At 37.5% G+C, this 17,593-nt stretch overlaps 2 protein-coding genes across 3 annotated transcripts in view; one reads left to right on the top strand and one right to left on the bottom strand.

Moving 5' to 3' along the window:
• mtpap (mitochondrial poly(A) polymerase) overlaps positions 1 to 10,101 on the bottom strand; it is an 11,508-nt gene extending 1,407 nt beyond the window's left edge. Inside the window, exons 1-8 of one of the 2 annotated variants that reach the window (XM_086066678.1) lie at positions 9,574 to 10,101; positions 9,050 to 9,216; positions 8,743 to 8,970; positions 8,423 to 8,647; positions 6,273 to 6,484; positions 5,001 to 5,227; positions 2,719 to 2,811; positions 2,564 to 2,637 (exon numbers count right to left, since the gene is read on the bottom strand). In XM_086066678.1, coding sequence (XP_085922804.1) covers positions 2,564 to 2,637; positions 2,719 to 2,811; positions 5,001 to 5,227; positions 6,273 to 6,484; positions 8,423 to 8,647; positions 8,743 to 8,970; positions 9,050 to 9,216; positions 9,574 to 9,745 — 1,398 coding nt within the window. In that variant the 5' untranslated portion in view covers positions 9,746 to 10,101. Of the gene's footprint in view, positions 1 to 2,563; positions 2,638 to 2,718; positions 2,812 to 5,000; positions 5,228 to 6,272; positions 6,485 to 8,422; positions 8,648 to 8,742; positions 8,971 to 9,049; positions 9,220 to 9,573 lie in introns of both variants that reach the window. The other variant, XM_086066677.1, reaches the window with a different exon arrangement.
• Positions 10,091 to 16,766, top strand: map3k8 (mitogen-activated protein kinase kinase kinase 8). The gene is made up of 8 exons (XM_086066679.1): positions 10,091 to 10,268; positions 10,729 to 11,097; positions 11,211 to 11,381; positions 12,154 to 12,415; positions 13,805 to 13,911; positions 14,336 to 14,488; positions 14,830 to 15,076; positions 16,114 to 16,766. Exons 2-8 carry the CDS (start codon positions 10,756 to 10,758, stop codon positions 16,236 to 16,238), a joined length of 1,407 nt encoding a protein of 468 aa, XP_085922805.1. The 5' UTR covers positions 10,091 to 10,268; positions 10,729 to 10,755; the 3' UTR covers positions 16,239 to 16,766.
• The last annotated feature ends 827 nt before the right edge of the window (positions 16,767 to 17,593 follow it).

The following is a 17,593-nucleotide window of genomic DNA, read 5'->3' as shown; positions in this document are numbered from 1 at the left end:
TCATCCTTTTACAATGTTGAAAAATGCGTACGTGTGTTTCTAGCAGGCCTCGGTGACATAAACCACTCACGAAGTTTGCTAAAAGGAAACTTTTGAAGATACATGGCTAGCATAGCTAGCTTGCCTTGCTGTGCCTGTAGCATCATGCTTCACAATTTCAATGTTGATGTTTTGCTGCAGCTCTTAAAGGGATAGTGTGTAGAATGTAGCGCCATCTAGTGGTGTACTTATAATTAATTAATTATACAAAAAATTAAACGATAAATTTCAGTAATATGCAAAAAAAAAAAAAACATTTTACACAATAAGTCGTGCCTTACAGTTGACATGTTCACTGCCATCTTTCTGCTACGGATACACGAAGGAGAAGAACTTGGCGACTGCAATTAGCCTCTGGTGGTGCTTGCAGCTAGTATGAGACCGCCGAGTTGACCGCCGCCTACCTTCCACAGCCAGGGCCTGTTGGTGGTCGTCGCTGAGTTTCGTGATTCGGGCTCCCACTTGCCTACCTCTGCTTTGCACTCGCTTGCTTTAGCTAGCTTCTCCGGCTAGCTGCTCTTGTTAGCCACTCCAGTGAATTCTTGCTAGACGCTCTTGTTCGCCGCTCCGTCTAGCTTCTGCTCACCGAGCTGCTTGCTCGCTGACTCACTCCTAATAATAGTTGTTAGTAATTGGTGGTATCCTTGTGAAGTGTGGTCTCTCTGAGACACCGTAGTACACGTGCTTAAAAATGGTTGCATTCTGTTAGTTCACCACTAGATGGCACTAGATGGCCTTAAGTTCCTCTCTAAGCAAATAGTGAAGAGGGAGCTAATTCTTCTCTATTGTTGTTATTTAGCATTTCAAATAATGATTTTTAAGCTATGTCACATTAGTGAACTGTGTCTTAAGACTGTACAGTAGATAGACAGATATTTTCGCTTTTAGGGCACAATTATTAGTAATCAAGGAGGCCGATAACCGATATGTGGAGCAGATGTTCAAAGTAAAAAAAACAACAACAAAAAAAACATACAGAGTTCTCAGTTTCAGAAGAATGTCTAATAAAGTCAATTAAACACAAACACTGTAATACCTTTGTCATTGTGTCTGCCTAGTACACTGGTTTTGATCATGTTTTTGTTGTTGGGCGTGAATTAGCATTGAAGGCAGCACTAGCTTGTTTACCATTTGCGATTTACGGTACTCCAAAAAGGCAGCCGTTGTCGTAGTGTGACCCCGTTGACAGACGGGGCAATACATCAATGCCAGTAAAAACACAACCTCCCTGGTAGAGGTAAATAATGCTTTGCAGCCTGATGAAGTTCCTAAATTTGATCTCGGCTCAAGGGCATCGGATCTCACAGGGCCAGCATCAATCAGACAAGACAAGGGCAGCTGTCATCTGCGTGGACTGGCTGCCTTCACTATCAACAGATCTCCTTGATAGAACTGAGCACCGGGATGTAACGAAGGGATGCCAAGTGGAGATTCTGGGTTGAGGTAGATGCGGAAGTGGTAGCAAAAGCAGCTCTACCAATACTAGATCTTTTTCATCTTGTTATTTTTGCACAACAGATCATAAGGAGCTATTATTAGGTAATTTCTTATTAAGTGGTCTGGGTGTTTATTTACTCAGCAGAGAGTACACAGTCTCTACTTGGGGAAATGAGCTTATTATAAATTTTAACACACAAATAATGATGCTGGTTTGCATATCTGCCTCACACTCAAGAGGTTTATTTGAGATGGATAAAAAGGGTGGATTTTCCTGCTTAACTCATATTCCACAAATATTAATCAGAATGGCAGGTTTAGACTTTTTTGTGTTTTGACTTCCCCTTTGTTCCATACACTGTTAAAAAAATAAAATTTAAATTAAAAAAAGACTGTAATATAACAGAATATTATTTATTATTTTCTTTTTACTTTATAGTTTTTCTGTATTTTAAAAATATCATTTAATTTACAAAAATAAACTGATTTTACATGACAAATGTAAAATAACATGAAATCATTGTAACTGTAAAAACACAAAATTGTTCTGTTTTTTTTACCCCAAAAATGGAAATACATATATTGATTATTAAAATACGTTCACAAATGTATCATAATTTCACTAATAATTGACTGAAAAAAATGAAAAAAACATTTATATTTCAAATGCGCAATTTTGCCATAAAAAATATAAATTGACTTTTTTTTAAAGTGAAAATAACTACAATTTAAGTAATGTCCTAGATGGTAGCATTTTGGTAATTTTCTGTTATTTCACAGTATTTTCCTGGCACCCCAGCAGCTGGAAAATTACCCAATTTTTTTCATTTTTATAAGAAAGTAATTTTCGGTTATTTCACTGTATTTTTCTGACGCCCCAGCTGTTGGAAACATTTTTTTTTACAGTCTCTGTTGAATTGTTTTGCGGCTTTTGCACACTGATTTCTCATTAACTTTTACCGCAAATGTCAGCTTTACAGATGCAATGTGGTGGTGCATGCTGCCATAGTTACCTATCTAAGTGTCACAAAATACTGGGTTTTAGATTTTTAAGATTTTTTTTTGACGGCACAACAGTCTTACTTACCTTTCTGATATTTATGGACTTCCTACTGAATTCAAAGCTGGCATAGAACTCAAAGAATTCACAAAGCAGTTTTTCTATGACAAAGAAAAGAAAAACTCCCGTTAGTTGCATTCAACTGTATCCACGCAGCTAGGCCTTTGTGCTCACGCTCTCACCCAGTGTTTCCGTGTTGCTCTGGAGCGGAATCCTGTCGAAGTCGCTGACAAATGTGCAGTCGTTCCCCTCGATCACGCTCTTGTCCGCGGGACCTTGTGGGATGAAAGTGGGGACACAAGGTAAATGGCGGTCTTTAAACGCCTATGACGGTTATAAATAAGGCACAGATGGATGGTGTTGATGTTTGCAAGGAAAAAGAGTGGGAAAAAAATATGAAAGGGCATGGATCATGTCCTTTCTGGACTGCCCGGTGATGCCCTTGTTAGCAGTCACCTTCACCATGATGAGGTGCATCCGTGTGTGTTCATGCAAGTGTATCCAAAGGAGGCTGGGTCATCGACCTTACCAGAGTGATGGGACTTTTATTGTGCTGTAAGCACTCTGGGTGATCGAGACTCTGCTAAACGGGGTAAAGGCAGTGAAGCAGGTGGTAGTGCTGGCGACAGTGGAGGGGTGGGGTGGGGGCGGTTTTGGTCTGATTGCTTTTGGAGGGCAATTATCAAGCAGCCAAGGTGAAAGTGAGGGAGAAATAAGAAGAAGGTTCAGTTGCGGCAGTCTGCTGTGGTGGCGCTTAGCCATATTAGCTAGTGATATACACAGTAAACAAAAAATTATTATGTTCATTAAGTTAAAAAATATCCAAGTAACATATTTTTATGACTTATTGTGCATTACTTTTTGTGCAAAGAAAGGTCTCAACCACTACAGCCAGTTTCGGCAGCATGAACTCGGAGCATACTGTGTTAGTGCACATTTATGAAAAGCAAGAATTATGCATTCACAAGTTGTTGTTTTTTTTATTTAACATCAACCCGCAGACACAACCATCATTTTGAGACATGAGAAGAGTAAGAGGGGCATGTGATGATGCTCTCGTCATCTCAATATGAATAACTGGGTTGCTAATGCTCTGCTGAGCTAATGCATCTGCAATTGACAGTCCGGACAAGTTCTTTGTTTTCTATGCATTTATTATTCTGAACATGATGTTTTAAAAATGTGTTACAGCCTTCCAGGCAGCCTGCATTTATTTATTTATTTATGTTTAGCACAAGGCACATTGTCATAGGAATTTGAATGTAATGTCATGCTTGGACATTTTAAAAAGATTTTAACTATATATATATATAAAAAATGAAATTGTAAACACAGTAAAAGTCAATGTATCAATTTTATATTCTTTGTCATGTAGACATAGGTGGTTTTAAGTAGACTTCAAGGACATATAGTGCAATTCTAATCATTCATTTTGTCACCTAATAGGAAAAATAAACAGCCTTCCAGGCAGCCTGCATTTATTTATTTATTTATTTATGTTTAGCACAAGGCACATTGTCATAGGAATTTGAATGTAATGTCATGTTTGGACATTTTAAAAAGATTTTAACTATATATATATATATATATATATATATATATATATATATATATATATATATATATATATAAATAAAATGAAATTGTAAACACAGTAAAAATCAATGTATCAATTTTATATTCTTTGTCATGTAGACATAGGTGGTTTTAAGTAGACTTCAAGGACATATAGTGCAATTCTAATCATTCATTTTGTCACCTAATAGGAAAAATAAACAGTAAATTGTATTAATTTTTTTTTGCTCTAGGAAAGTCAAGCAATGATAAGCATTTAAAAGATATCACCTTGCGGAAAATGACTTTTCTAACATTTTTTGACCATATTATTTCGTCAGTGTAAGACAATAAATTCCCATCAGCAATTAAAAAGTACACACACCTCTGTCAAGGCTTAACCATAAATCAAAGGGAATAGCGGAGACAGACGTTTTTATATGCTGCTGCCTTGAAATGAGAAAAAAAAATCTGGATCTATATTAAAACTTCTCACTTGAGTTATTAAATTCTTATATCAGCCAACTTTTCCATTTTAAAATATACGGTAATTGCAGCCAAATGTGCAATTTAGAAGAGCTCTACATTCAACTGTTAAATTTTTGGATAGGAATTTCAGTCATTTTCTACCACTTATCCTGTTTAGGTCACAGGTAAGATGGAGTCTGGATGACTTTGGGAAAGAGGCATGGTACACCTTGGACTGATTGTCTGTTAATCACATAATCTGTAACAAACGTTAGAACAAGATTAATTGTAGATTTTCAAATGGAAGAATAGCCATCGTGAAAACTAATCTTGTTTTTATGTGGCTAGGCAAACTCACATTGGTAAAAAAATTAATGCTTGACAGAGGCAATACTATTGCAGACAAGCACTCATTTAACTGACATTTGTTGCTGTGTGGTACCTGCAAGGTCTCGTAGATGGTCCAGGGTGGGGATTATCGAGGGGCTTCTCCCCTGCAGGAAGAACATCACCATGACTGTGAGAGAGAAGTTTGTGATCCAGGCCCCGGGGATGCTGCTGGTCACTCCGTATACTCGGGCCCAACATCTCACGGTGAACACCAGGTGACGCACTCGAGGGTCCAGTTGGCCATAAAGGTAAAGCAACTCTGAGCTCTTCATCGCCACCCTGTGGACAAAAGGCTGCTTGACGACTAGTGCAACTGTTGTTTGATTTGATGCAAACATTCACTGCAAAATCAACAATGTGAGTGTGATGAACACATCCTGCAATAAATACAAGGACCTGAAAAAAGCAATGATCTTTTATAGTCTTACCTCAATTTACTGCAATTTTCCCACCATAGAATACCAATAAAAAAATTAAAATACAAAAAAAATGCCAGAATATGAATATTTTGGGGATTGACTGTTAAGTGTCCATAGTTATATTAAACCATATAGTGTATAAATGTAAATGTTATGACAATTGTATCACCTTTAAGCTAATTGCAGATACTATATTTACAATTTTCACCAGCCATTTGAGGTATGGCAAAAATTAATTTAAAAGTAATAATAATAATAATAATAATAATAATAATAATAATAATACATATAAATAATAAATAAAAAATAATTTAAAATTATTTTTTTTATATCTAACGTACATTCCCTGAGATGTTATTTAAACGTTTGCTAGAGTCACTGAAACTGACATCCAAAAATCACCAGAAGAGAGCAGTCTTTTCTTTGGCATGGTTGGGTTAGTTTGCTGCGACTTTTTTCTTCCTGTTGAGACATTCACTTGCACAACATAGTCTCCACAGCAAAGACAGGAAATTGTAATGGCCAAAAGATACATGTGAACAAGAGTCGAGAAAAGTCCCCCCGGCAGCCGAATCCGCCCACCACAAGCACCCTGCAACTATTTCCGTAGAAACTACACAGCGATTTGCTCTGTATTAGCGTGCATGTAGCTGTTTGAGTGGGCATGTGTCACATTACGAGTGGGATGTCAACAATCTAAAGAGTCAACGGAAAGATAAACACAAAGCGTAGTTTCAGTTACGCAAGCAATGGACTGACTCTCCACGGCCTACCTTGTCTTTAGGGTTTTCACTATGTCATTTGTGGTTACAACATCACAAAGAAGGAATGCACATTGGCATTTCAAGACTTAAAGAATGAATGTGAAAGCTGCAACTACAAGCGTTATGGAAGAGGAAGAAGACCTGTTGTTGGCGGTGAGGTCACACTGAAAACCAGACGGCTGATGGGAGAAACGGACCAGGGGGCATCGGGCATTGAGGATCTTCTGCACACCAACGCAGCCAGGCCCAAACTTGTCCACACATTCACCAATGACAGACAAGAGGCTCTGCGTGACACTGCGCTCTGAAGAGGCACGCTTTATCTGGTACTCCAAGGTCATACCGGATTCTGGCTACACAATGAAAGAGATGTCTAATCAGACGTAAAAAGAGACACACGTACATGTGGTGACGTGCTAATTATAGTCTGAAAATATTCAAATTGCTAATTATTTTGCATATGCGTTTCATTATGTATGTGGCAACGCTTCTGACGTTAATATAATCCAAAATATTGCAAGTGTCATAATATTTTCAGACTATAATTATCACATGCCTACACATGTACACATACATTTTGGTGACAATCAGTCATGTTTTTTTGACATAAAGTGACGTACGTGAATAATAATATAATAACAAATATTGCAGGTTTCGTTCTAGAGTCGCTGACGAATAAGGATATTACCGTACCAGAACCAGCAGAGTTAATTTAATTGAAATATTTATTCTTTATTATTTACTCTTATCTACAATTTTACTATTATCCACCATTTAGGACATACATCTACACTGGAAGGCTTTCTACAATGGTCATATAATATTTCAACTTAAATTAGCCATCTAAACAAAACAAGCTAGTAAGTAAAATTGTAATGAAAAAATATTTTTTGGGGGACAAATATTAATTATTTTTTTCAGGTCATATACTACATGATGTCCAAATATGACCACTACATACCAGTTGTTAAAAGGATAACTTATTTACATAATCATAATAACGAGAAACCCCTTAGCTGCTCCCATGGGTTCTTGACTGTCTTGTGAATGATACAAGCGCCTGTCTTTAAATGTATTTCAATATAAAAGTCCCAGATTGGTTATTTCTATTGGTTATCTTTCGCGCCATGTGAAAATTCAGAGGATGGACATCATCGGAAAAACTTATCAGTCGATGACCCTCTAATATTTTCAGACTACGATTAACGTGTCTGCACATGTTCACATAAATTTGGGTGAGAATCCATCACGATTTTTGTTTATTATTATTTGTTGAAGCCTGAGATGGTTAGACGTGCTATCTAAATGATGGCAATACTTGACGACGCCATACGGCAGTTTTATAGCACACACGCAATGTGACACAGCGCTGACGTGGACTTCACAAAAACGTCCAATATGGCAGCATACAGGGTATGTCATTATCCAGTCATCCATTTTGATACTTAACTCATTCACTGCCATTGACGGCTATAGACGTCAAAAATTCCTTTGAACTATTTCTATTATTTTAACATTTTTCCACTTTTGTTAATAAGAGTGTGAAAACCTATATTTTTTATTGTACATTTAGAACAGATATACAATTTGTAATTAGTCGTGAGTTAACTAGTGAAGTCATGCGATTAATTACGATTACAAATTTTAATCGCCTGACGCCTCTAATTTTTAATATTTATTTTTTTAAATCGTGAGTTAACAAGTGAAGTCACACGATTATGTACAATTAATTTTAATCACCTATCGCCCCTAATTTTTAATAATCTTTTTTTTAAAGAAAAATTAATGATTTTTTTTATTATTAAAAATCAGGGGCGTCAGGCGATTAGAATTTGTAATCGTAATTAATCGCATCACTAGTTAACTCATGATTAATCACAAATTTTACATCTGTTCTAAATGTACAATAAAAAAAATCTTGGTTTTCATACTCCTGTTAACAAAAGTGGAAAAAATGTTAAACTAATAGTAATAGTTCAAATTAATTTTTTACGTCTATCGCTGTCAATGGCAGTGAATTAGTTAATATGCTTTACTTTTTTTGGGGGGGGGGGGGATTAGATGCCATTGATTTTTGCACTTTTAATGTTCATACACACTGCCTCATAGAACGAAGGAAAATAAATTTTGAGTCGTGTGTTCTTATAGGATTTGCTAATATCAGGGTGGTCATCAACAGGGATTTGAACCTGGATTGACTGCTTATCTACTTAACTAGATAGCAGTAGCCCTGAGATTTTCTGGCAACCAGAATTATTATTATCAGATATCATTGCGCTGTTTGTCTTTACCATCTTTAAATTCCTTCCACTGATGCCATCTAGGTCCAGAAACATGTCCAAATCGCAGCCCAGCTTTCCAAAGCCGTTCACTGATGAGCCAAAGGGTTGAACGGAACATTCAGGAAAATAAGCAGCGGCGATGTCTTTGAGCATGGAGCACACGAGGAAACGCAGTCGACTGTTCTCCTCAGTTAGCTGGTAGGCTTCTGTCAAGGAGACTATTTGTTGGTCTATCTGAGGGGGAAAACAAATATGTACAATATCATAAACACGTTTTAGTTTTAAAGTTTGAGATGTATTACAAATGGAGTCGCACAAATGGTACTAACACTCTCTTCTTTACAAAGTCTCACAATAAGCTCATTAATGGGAATAGTAGTTTGTGAGTGGGTCTCTTTACTGGACTGCTGGCTGGTTACTTCTGTCAGATATCTCAGGGTCATTAATCTTGATTTATAAGGAACTATAGATTCATGGTTGTTACTGGGGATACTGGCAGCATCGAGTAATGAGTAAACGCTGTCCTGTGAAGCAAATTCCACCACTGCGTGAATTTCCTGGAAATGAATCACAAAACAATCAATATTAGACTTTAGTTAGTCAGCACATTTTCATTGTGTTAAGATTTTTACTTACATAGCTTTTGTACGTGAAGTACTTTTTAATATCACCATGTAATGATAGAAACGTGAGGATTTGTTTCTTATTGGTCTTTTGAGGGAAGTTGATGAGAACAGATCTTTCTGCCTCTTTTTGTCTTTGCGCTTGGACAGCGTAAAAAGACAGACGTCCATCCTTTTCACCTGCTGAGAACAGAAGCAAGAATTCACCAAATGCTTTATACCGAAATGCATTCTTATGTTTGCTGTTAGGATGAGACTCTATTCTCTTTTTTTTTTAGACAATTACTGCATATGACTGCTATTTTTTGTTGCTTTTAAACGCAGATAGACGTGTACTGTATTCACATTAAGAGTAAGACAACGGCGTAATAAGCACAATTGCATTCACAAAACGACGCACGGCTATTTGAAGTACAGTACTGACATTGTAGCGTAAAGACAGAATAGATAAACATTTTGTATGACTCATTTACTACGCTCTTGCCAGGTACTGGTAACCTTAACTTATCCACTTGCTGGAATGTTAACTTTACTAACCGGCTTCGTCCTTTGTTGGTGGGTCGGCATGGGCTGCGACAGGTGTAGTTCCGACTCTTCTGTGAAAAACTCTGTCCACCTTTTGGAGACATTTTACGAGTTTGCTCCTTCCACTCATATGTATCCTGTGCGCAGCAATGGAGGACGCCATTTTTGTTGAGGTAAGACGCATGCGCTGCTTCTCTGCTTTGCCCTTCCTACGGCACGCGAGAGACACCAAATGCAATTTGATATTCCTCCAAATAATACAATCACTTATGTTACAGTACTTAACTTTACAGATACAATTAACTTATTGCTTGCTTATGTAATTGAAACGTCAATGTAATTGTCATTGGTAGTGCTTTAAGGTAAATTTAATAACACGGAGCTGTAAATTAAATACGTAGTCTTGTGCAACGCTCAGCTAAAACTATAGTCTACATGTTGTTGTTTTTTATTTGGTTGTAACGATTAGTTGCCACAAGTATTATTAACAAAAATGCTTGCTTTTCGAATCAGAAGAAAACGGAAAAACGAAACCCAAATGTAGGCGTGCTCAATGTGACGGCTGACGGTAAAGGCTGAAAACACATGCGCAATGATATAGTTCCACAGTGTAGTTCCTCAAATGCAGCAGATCTGTAAACGAGCAGCCAGTGTGAAGTGGACGCTACTGACGGACTTATGGAAAGAAGTCTCTCTTGATACTAATGGTAATGCCGCACTCTTATTTATTTATTTTTTAACTTTGTGTATTATTTAATAAAATTGAATATTTTGCTGTCGAAAGCGGACACTCAAGGTTAGATGAGTCGCTATACATGTTTATTTGATTTGATTTAAGATGATGTAACGGAACAGTTATTTGTTGACATTTATTTTAAATAGCAGTCTCTTATTGTTCCTGTATGTTTTCAAGTATTTGTAATTTGGCTGCCACAAAAAAAAAAAGTCAACTAGATGCTGGGTTGAGTACTGTCGAGGTGCCCTTCAGCAAAAACAGCATACCTGGTGAATAATTTCGTTTCTTTGAGGTTTTGTTTCTTTTTAAGGGAATTGTAATTTGCAATAGACAAACAAACATTCACCATGTGAACCAAATTATTACTTTAGTTATGATTTAATGTATTTGACACAGGCTGATGTTTTTTTTCTTTTGTTTGTTTTTTCCAGTGAGTGGGACAAGTCTACGTCAACAAAATGGAGTACAACTATGACAACCACATGCAACTGCTTTTGGCACATATGAACATTGAAGACATCATCAATGCAGCAGAGACGCTCTATCAGCTTGAAGGAGAAGAAGAGGTAGAAGGTGGCTTATTATCTGAAGGTGACAGTCTCTCCCCTGTTGCAATGGATGGGAATGAAGAGATTGGAAACTTTGTGAGTCTGGAGTCGCAGGAGAGCTACTCTGACGGAGCTGGAAATGTCCGGCACGGGACAGTGGCAGACCTCCTGTCCTTTGTCAACCTGCTCTCCGACATGCAAGCAGAAGCACTGCAGCACCTGTCTAAGGAGATGGGAGTCCTGCTAAATAAAGTGGGTATATTTTTGTATGTACATCAAGATGAAAGATTACCTGACAGACTGAATATCTGGCTTACATGCTGTTTAACAGCCCAGACTAAAAAGTCATTTGTCTTTATTTGCAGAATGATATGGTTGTAAAAAATGGGCGCTATAAGATCAACAAGGATGTACTCCTGTTTTCCTGGCAACTGACCTACAAGAATCGTGGCTCTGACCTTGTACCTAAGGGCTCCTTTGGGAAAGTTCACTTAGCTCAGGACATCACGACCCGGAAGAGAATGGCTTGTAAACTGGTACGTCCTGTTGGCAAATATTTGGAATTACTGTGACTTTTTTCCCACCCAAATGAAAAACCTGTGTGAATAGTTAGGCTTTCTTTTAAACAAGAAGAGGAACAGAGCTCTTTGAAAAAAAATATTGCAAAATGAGAAATAGAAATTGCACTAATGGAAATAATAGAAACAATTATTTAACTGCGCTGAGCTTTTGTAACGGAGTATATAAATGCTTGTTTAACTTTTATTATAGTACCCACGTGCACACGTGTATATTCAATCGTCATACAAGGAAAATATTAACAACCTTGGATTTCTGAGTCAGATAAAGCTGTTGACTTTGGTGCACTGTACACACACACGCACACACACACACACACTACAGTGGCAACAGCTTACTGGCACTGATGTGATACCTGTATATATTTAAACACTGATTTCCCGGCCATCAGCTGACAGTGTTTGACAACATTGTTATAATTTTATTATGATTGAATGGCTGACTTGCTGTGTAGTAAACAATATGACGCCTCATGCTTTATCTTGTAATCTAGTATACCACACTAGAAATTGTATTTATTCTTTATTCAATTGTTAAAATCAAATATTGACAGTCCATAAAAAATACTGGATCCTCCATTATTGAGTGAGATGACAGATTGCTTAGTATTTACTTGGCATTAAAAAGGCCATTTTGCTTATACTCTTCTATCTACTGATGACCAATAAAACTGCTTAAAAATAACACTCCTCCTAATGAAATGACTGATATCAACGTTGTTTTTCACAGATTCCCATGGAGAATTTCAGAGGGGCCGAAATAGAGTTCCAGGCTCGCTTCTGCCATGAGAACATCGCCAAACTGTATGGGGCTTTGCTGTGGGAACAGAACGTGCATCTCTTCATGGAGGCCGGCGAGGGCGGGTCGGTCCTGGAGAAGATCGACAGCTGCGGGCCGATGAGAGAGTTTGAGATCATCTGGGTGACCAAGCAGATCCTTCGGGGCCTGGAGTATCTTCACTCGCACAACGTCATCCATCACGACATTAAACGTAAGAGCAAAAAAATGACTGGCACGTTAACTGTTGAACTGGTGTTTAATAGTTCAGGAATATTTTCCACCAAAGGAAGCTACTGTTTGTGAATAGTTCTGAAGGTTACAAAAATGACTGACAGTTCTATTTCCCCTCTGTCGGATCGAGAAATCCACCTTGATAATACGATCTAAAGGACAGCCAAGTCAGACTGATGGAATTTGCCAGTTCATAACTGAGATTACAAGAATCATTTTTTTCAGTATGTGGAGTGCTGCAGAGGTTTAAAGTTATGTGGCTGCATTACCTGAAGCACATAAGCTGCAATCAAAGCAGTCTGAAGTGACTCTTTGTCAGCCTCTTTGCCTAAAAAAAAGTATTAATTCTCTGGAATTTCCAATTTGCTATCTCCTCTACAAGATACATGTTGATTTTAGGCAGGTGAGTAAGTTAAACAATTTAGCATGTTGTTGTTGCTGCTAATGTTTGCTCTCTACAAATTACATGATGTAATTAATTAGCCGTTTGTGAGAAAAAAATATAGGGGAACATCTACGGTCAAGCACCCCTGAGGTTGTACACTTTAATAATGAAACATTAACAGTAATTTATACATGTATGACAAATGGGGAGTTTAAAATGGTACTTTAAGAGAATTAAAGGGGAAGCCAACCTTTAACATTTCTTGACAATAATATGTTACATGTGACTTCACTAGTCTAAACATGGCATTCTGATGAATAATACATTTGTGGAATATGAGTTATGCAGCAAAATCCTGCCATTTTTTATCCATCTCAGGGGGCGGTCATTTTGCCGCTTGCTGTCGAGTGAAGATGACATCACAGTTGTTGCCAAAGCCCTGAGCAAGGCTCAGGCAAAAAAACAATCAGAGCTCATCTGTTTTCTGAAGCTGAGCTGTGATTGGTTGTTACCTGAGACCTGAGCGACATTGATGTCATCATTTTCACTCGACAAGAAGTGGCAAAATGGCCGCCTTCTGATATTGATAAAAACTGCAGGATTTTGCTGCTTAACTCATATTCAACTAACGCAATATTAACCAAAATATTGGATTTAGACTAGTTGGGCTGTATAGAACATATTATTGTCTCAAAAAATTGGGGGTTGATGATGTGTATGTTCTTTTCTTGGCATATGGCTTTTTATTACAATAAGAAGCCAGTTTCCCCCTCTAGAAAAGCCAGATTTGTTTTATCCCCATCCTATTCATAATCAGTGGTTGTTTTTTGTTGAGTTTTTATTCTTGCGAGAATTCAGCACAGACGTGAGGAGTAGTCATTTTTATTTAGTTAACCGATCACACTACTTCAGAACTACACTATGTGATGTATTCTCGCAATAAGGACCCGTCTCACATGCATTTATTATCTCTTCTCTCTTTAGCCAGTAACATTGTCCTGATGTCAGACAAGGCTGTCCTGGTGGACTTTGGCCTGACCGTGCAAATGACAGAGGACCTGTATATCCCAAGAGACCTGAGAGGAACCGAGGTAAGAAAACAAGCAGATGAGATGCGGTCCAGTGACTATAGTCCGAGTTTACGTTCTGTTTCCCCCCCGGCTTGACCCACACGTGATTGCAAGCAAAGGTCTTGCACTTGGTGGAAAGTCCCAAAGCAGGCTCCCAGTAGAAAAAAAAGAAGAGAAATAATGCTTGCAGACACACTTTTCTGTTCAAGCCAAAATTACACAGCAGGCTGGAATTTCCAACACGGAGAGCAAAGCTGCTACTGTGTTTACTTTCCACGCACGATTACTATTGACGCACCGGTCTAAAGGTTCACTCATCCGTTGTCACAGGAAAATACTCACTATGCACTTGAAGCACTTGTTTTCCTGTTTGTTGTTTAGAAGTGAAGATGTGTCCTACTGCAGCGTGATTCTTGTTAAATAATGGCCCTCTTATTTTGTTCAGATGTACATGAGTCCAGAGCTTGTTTTGTGTCGTGGACATGATACCAAAACAGATATCTACAGCCTGGGAACTACTATCATTCACATGCAGACTGGCGACCCCCCCTGGGTTCGAAGATACCCACGCACTGCCTACCCATCGTACCTCTACATTGTACGTATTTTTCAAAGGCGTGCATGCCTCAAGGAATGTCTTAATGTCGCCCTACGTGACACATGAGCCAACATGTTTTCCATTCCTCATGGTCAGTCAGTTTGAATGTAGATGATCAGATCTGTTGAATGTGGCTCGGTTACTCACTTCCTCTTGAAACTGTTGACGAGAATAAGGAAGCAGTGTGATTCAGTGAAGTGCGTAGTAATCATCCCACCTCGCTTTTCAGCAGATTTAACAAGTTATCATCACTCAGAAAACAAAATCTAGGTCACTGCTTTGTAGTTGTTTTGGGGGATTACTGCAAAACCTGACTGTCTTTGTCATTTTCCCTCCCCTAGATCCACAAGCAAGCACCCCCCCTGGAGGACATAGCTGACAACTGCAGCCTGGCCATGAGGTCTTTTCTGGAACGAGCTCTGGAGAAGAACCCCTCACTTAGGAGCTCAGCGTCGGAGCTGCTGAAGGATGAGGCCATCAACCCGCCTAAAGAGGACCAGCCCAGGTGTTGGAGTCTAGACTCGGCTCTGGAGGAGGCCAACCATGCCATGCTGTACCAGCAGAGCCAGCAAGATGACACCACTCAAGGTATTTGAATGGAATTAGGTATGGAGGACCAAAACTGCCAAAATAAAAAATAAAATAAAAAACATAAATAAATAAAAATGGATATATAAAATATAATTCACAAATTAAATACAAAAAATAAATATAAATGGAAAAAATATATATATATATATATCCATAAATAAATACAAAAATAATAAACAAGATTAAAAATTTAATAAAAATATAAAAATAAATGTGAAAATAAATACAAAAATAAATATATAAATATAATTCAATATCAATCAATAAATACAAGCGCTCTGCTCTCACATTTATTTATTTCATGCTGCAGATGCTTTGTCAGGACAACATTTTATTCAAATGAGGGGGTGGTCCTAAGTGTGTCTTGGGTTGGACTACGCCGTTGCAGTGGACACGATAGTCATCCATTTCTGGAGCTCTCCATGCAAGCCGGCGAGACTTCCTTGTTCAGTGACTCGCTCACTAGACCAATGGAAGGCAGTTTGCAACGACGGAGTCCAACCCAAGACACGCTTAGGACCGCCCGCCCCCTCATTTGAGTAGCATTTCGTCCTGACAGAGCGTTTGCAGCATGAAATAAATAAATGTGAGAGGAGAGCGTTTTTATTTATTGATTGATATTTAATTCCATTTATATATTTATTTTTGTATTTATTTCCACATTTAGTTTTACTTTTTGAATCTTGATATTTATTTTTGTATTTATTTTTATATTTATTTATGTATGTATAAATAAATAAATAATATATATATATATATATATATATATATATATATATATATGTATATAAACAAAAGTAAAAATACATGTTAAATAACGTTATTTCCATTTATATATATATTTTTGTATTTAATTTTGGAATTATATTTTTTTATATCCGTTGTTATTTTTACTTTTTGGTATTTGTTTACTTATTTATTTATTTACCCCATTAGGCAAACACCAAGAACTATTATGCTGATTTGTTTGAAGTTGATCAATTTCCACACAAATTAATTGTATTATATGTATATTTTTCCCGTTTTTCCTACAGACTCTTCACTCTATGCTGAAGTTTCTGGCCCCGTGAAGAGGAATGGCTCCTTATACCTCGACCTAGGGGGCTTGTCTGGCTATTGCCCGCTGGTGACAGGACCCCCCACTTCAGAATATGGCTAAAATTTCCACCATCTATGCATGCGGGTGACCTTTGGTTTAGGCCAGCTAATAATATACAAAAAATCTTTAATTGTCCGACTCCACTGTTGCGGACCAGTGCTTATCGCGGAGCAATGGACTGCTACAGGGGACACCGCTCACTTATGACCTGTTTATAAGACTCGCAATGACTAATTAGCTAATCCTTGGAGATGGAGTTGGTTTATGTGACTCATCGCACTGCAGGTCAGTAGTTGGAAAGAGGCACATTTGTATATATGTGCATGGATTGTTGCTATCATTTAGGAAGTTTTAATTTAAAAGGCTTTTATGATGGTGTGTCATGTCTAAATGTTTCTGCCTGTATTATAGTCTATCTGTATTTTCTTCAAGTATGTGCACACTGGAGTCATGACTCATTTAGTCCTTCATGGACTTCCTCATTTTAATTCCTGTGGAATATAAAAATCATCATCATGTGATACCCAATTTATGTTTTGTACATCCTTTGAGATGAGCAAATGTGTGTGTGTTTAAAAAATAAATAAATTCAAGTATTCAAACACGTGCTTTGTTTTCATTGCTTTACATTTACTATGGATTGTTTTGTAACGGGTGTCAATTTCACTTTAAATGTTTGTTGGCTTTACTTGATTCATTCAAAGTCATCCACACATTTTCTACCACTTATCCTCATTCGGGTTGCAAGTGTGCTGGAGATTAGACCAGCTGAGTCGCAGGGCATTCTTTCATGTTGTAAATATTATATGTAGTCTCCAGTCAACTTTTGAATGATTGCAGACAGTGTTTTAATATCAATGATTTAAAAAAGTTTGTACATGGTTCTAATGAATAGTTTTAAAATGTGACATTTCTGATTCAGATTTTCTTTATGCACACAACACATTTATTTTTGCGCTTTAAGAAAACCCTGTTTTGTGAATTTTACTGAAATTATACCCAAAAGCTGAGATTCACCTGTGAGAGCTTTTAAGTCCAGAGCACTTAATTCAATCAATACGCCAAGCTAATGTTCAAATGATTTATCAAACAGACTAAACATAAAACTTTTCAATTTTTTTTGAAATGATTATGTTCTATGTACAAAACATTTGGTGTTGATCACAAAAAAAAAGGCAATGTATGAACTGTTAATAGTGTCTGTAGAATAATTACAAACAACACATAGTGTAAAAAGGACCCAAAAAAACATGCCTGTGTTTGCCCATTTATTTGTAACTGACAAAAGCAAAAAGAAAACTGACACTTTTGGCTCCTAACCACAGCTCTAATCTCACGTTCCTCTTTTTAACCCTGTGACATATGGGGGCGGGCGGGGGTGTTCTCATGTGTATTTTTTTTTCCAAACCTGAGTC

The sequence above is a fragment of the Leptonotus elevatus genome, chromosome 21 (genome assembly GCF_054856555.1).
Source record: "Leptonotus elevatus isolate MCC_2025b chromosome 21, RoL_Lele_1.0, whole genome shotgun sequence".
NCBI lineage: Eukaryota > Metazoa > Chordata > Actinopteri > Syngnathiformes > Syngnathidae > Leptonotus > Leptonotus elevatus.
Note: the sequence above shows the minus strand (reverse complement) of the source record. Positions and strands in the feature narration are given on the sequence as shown.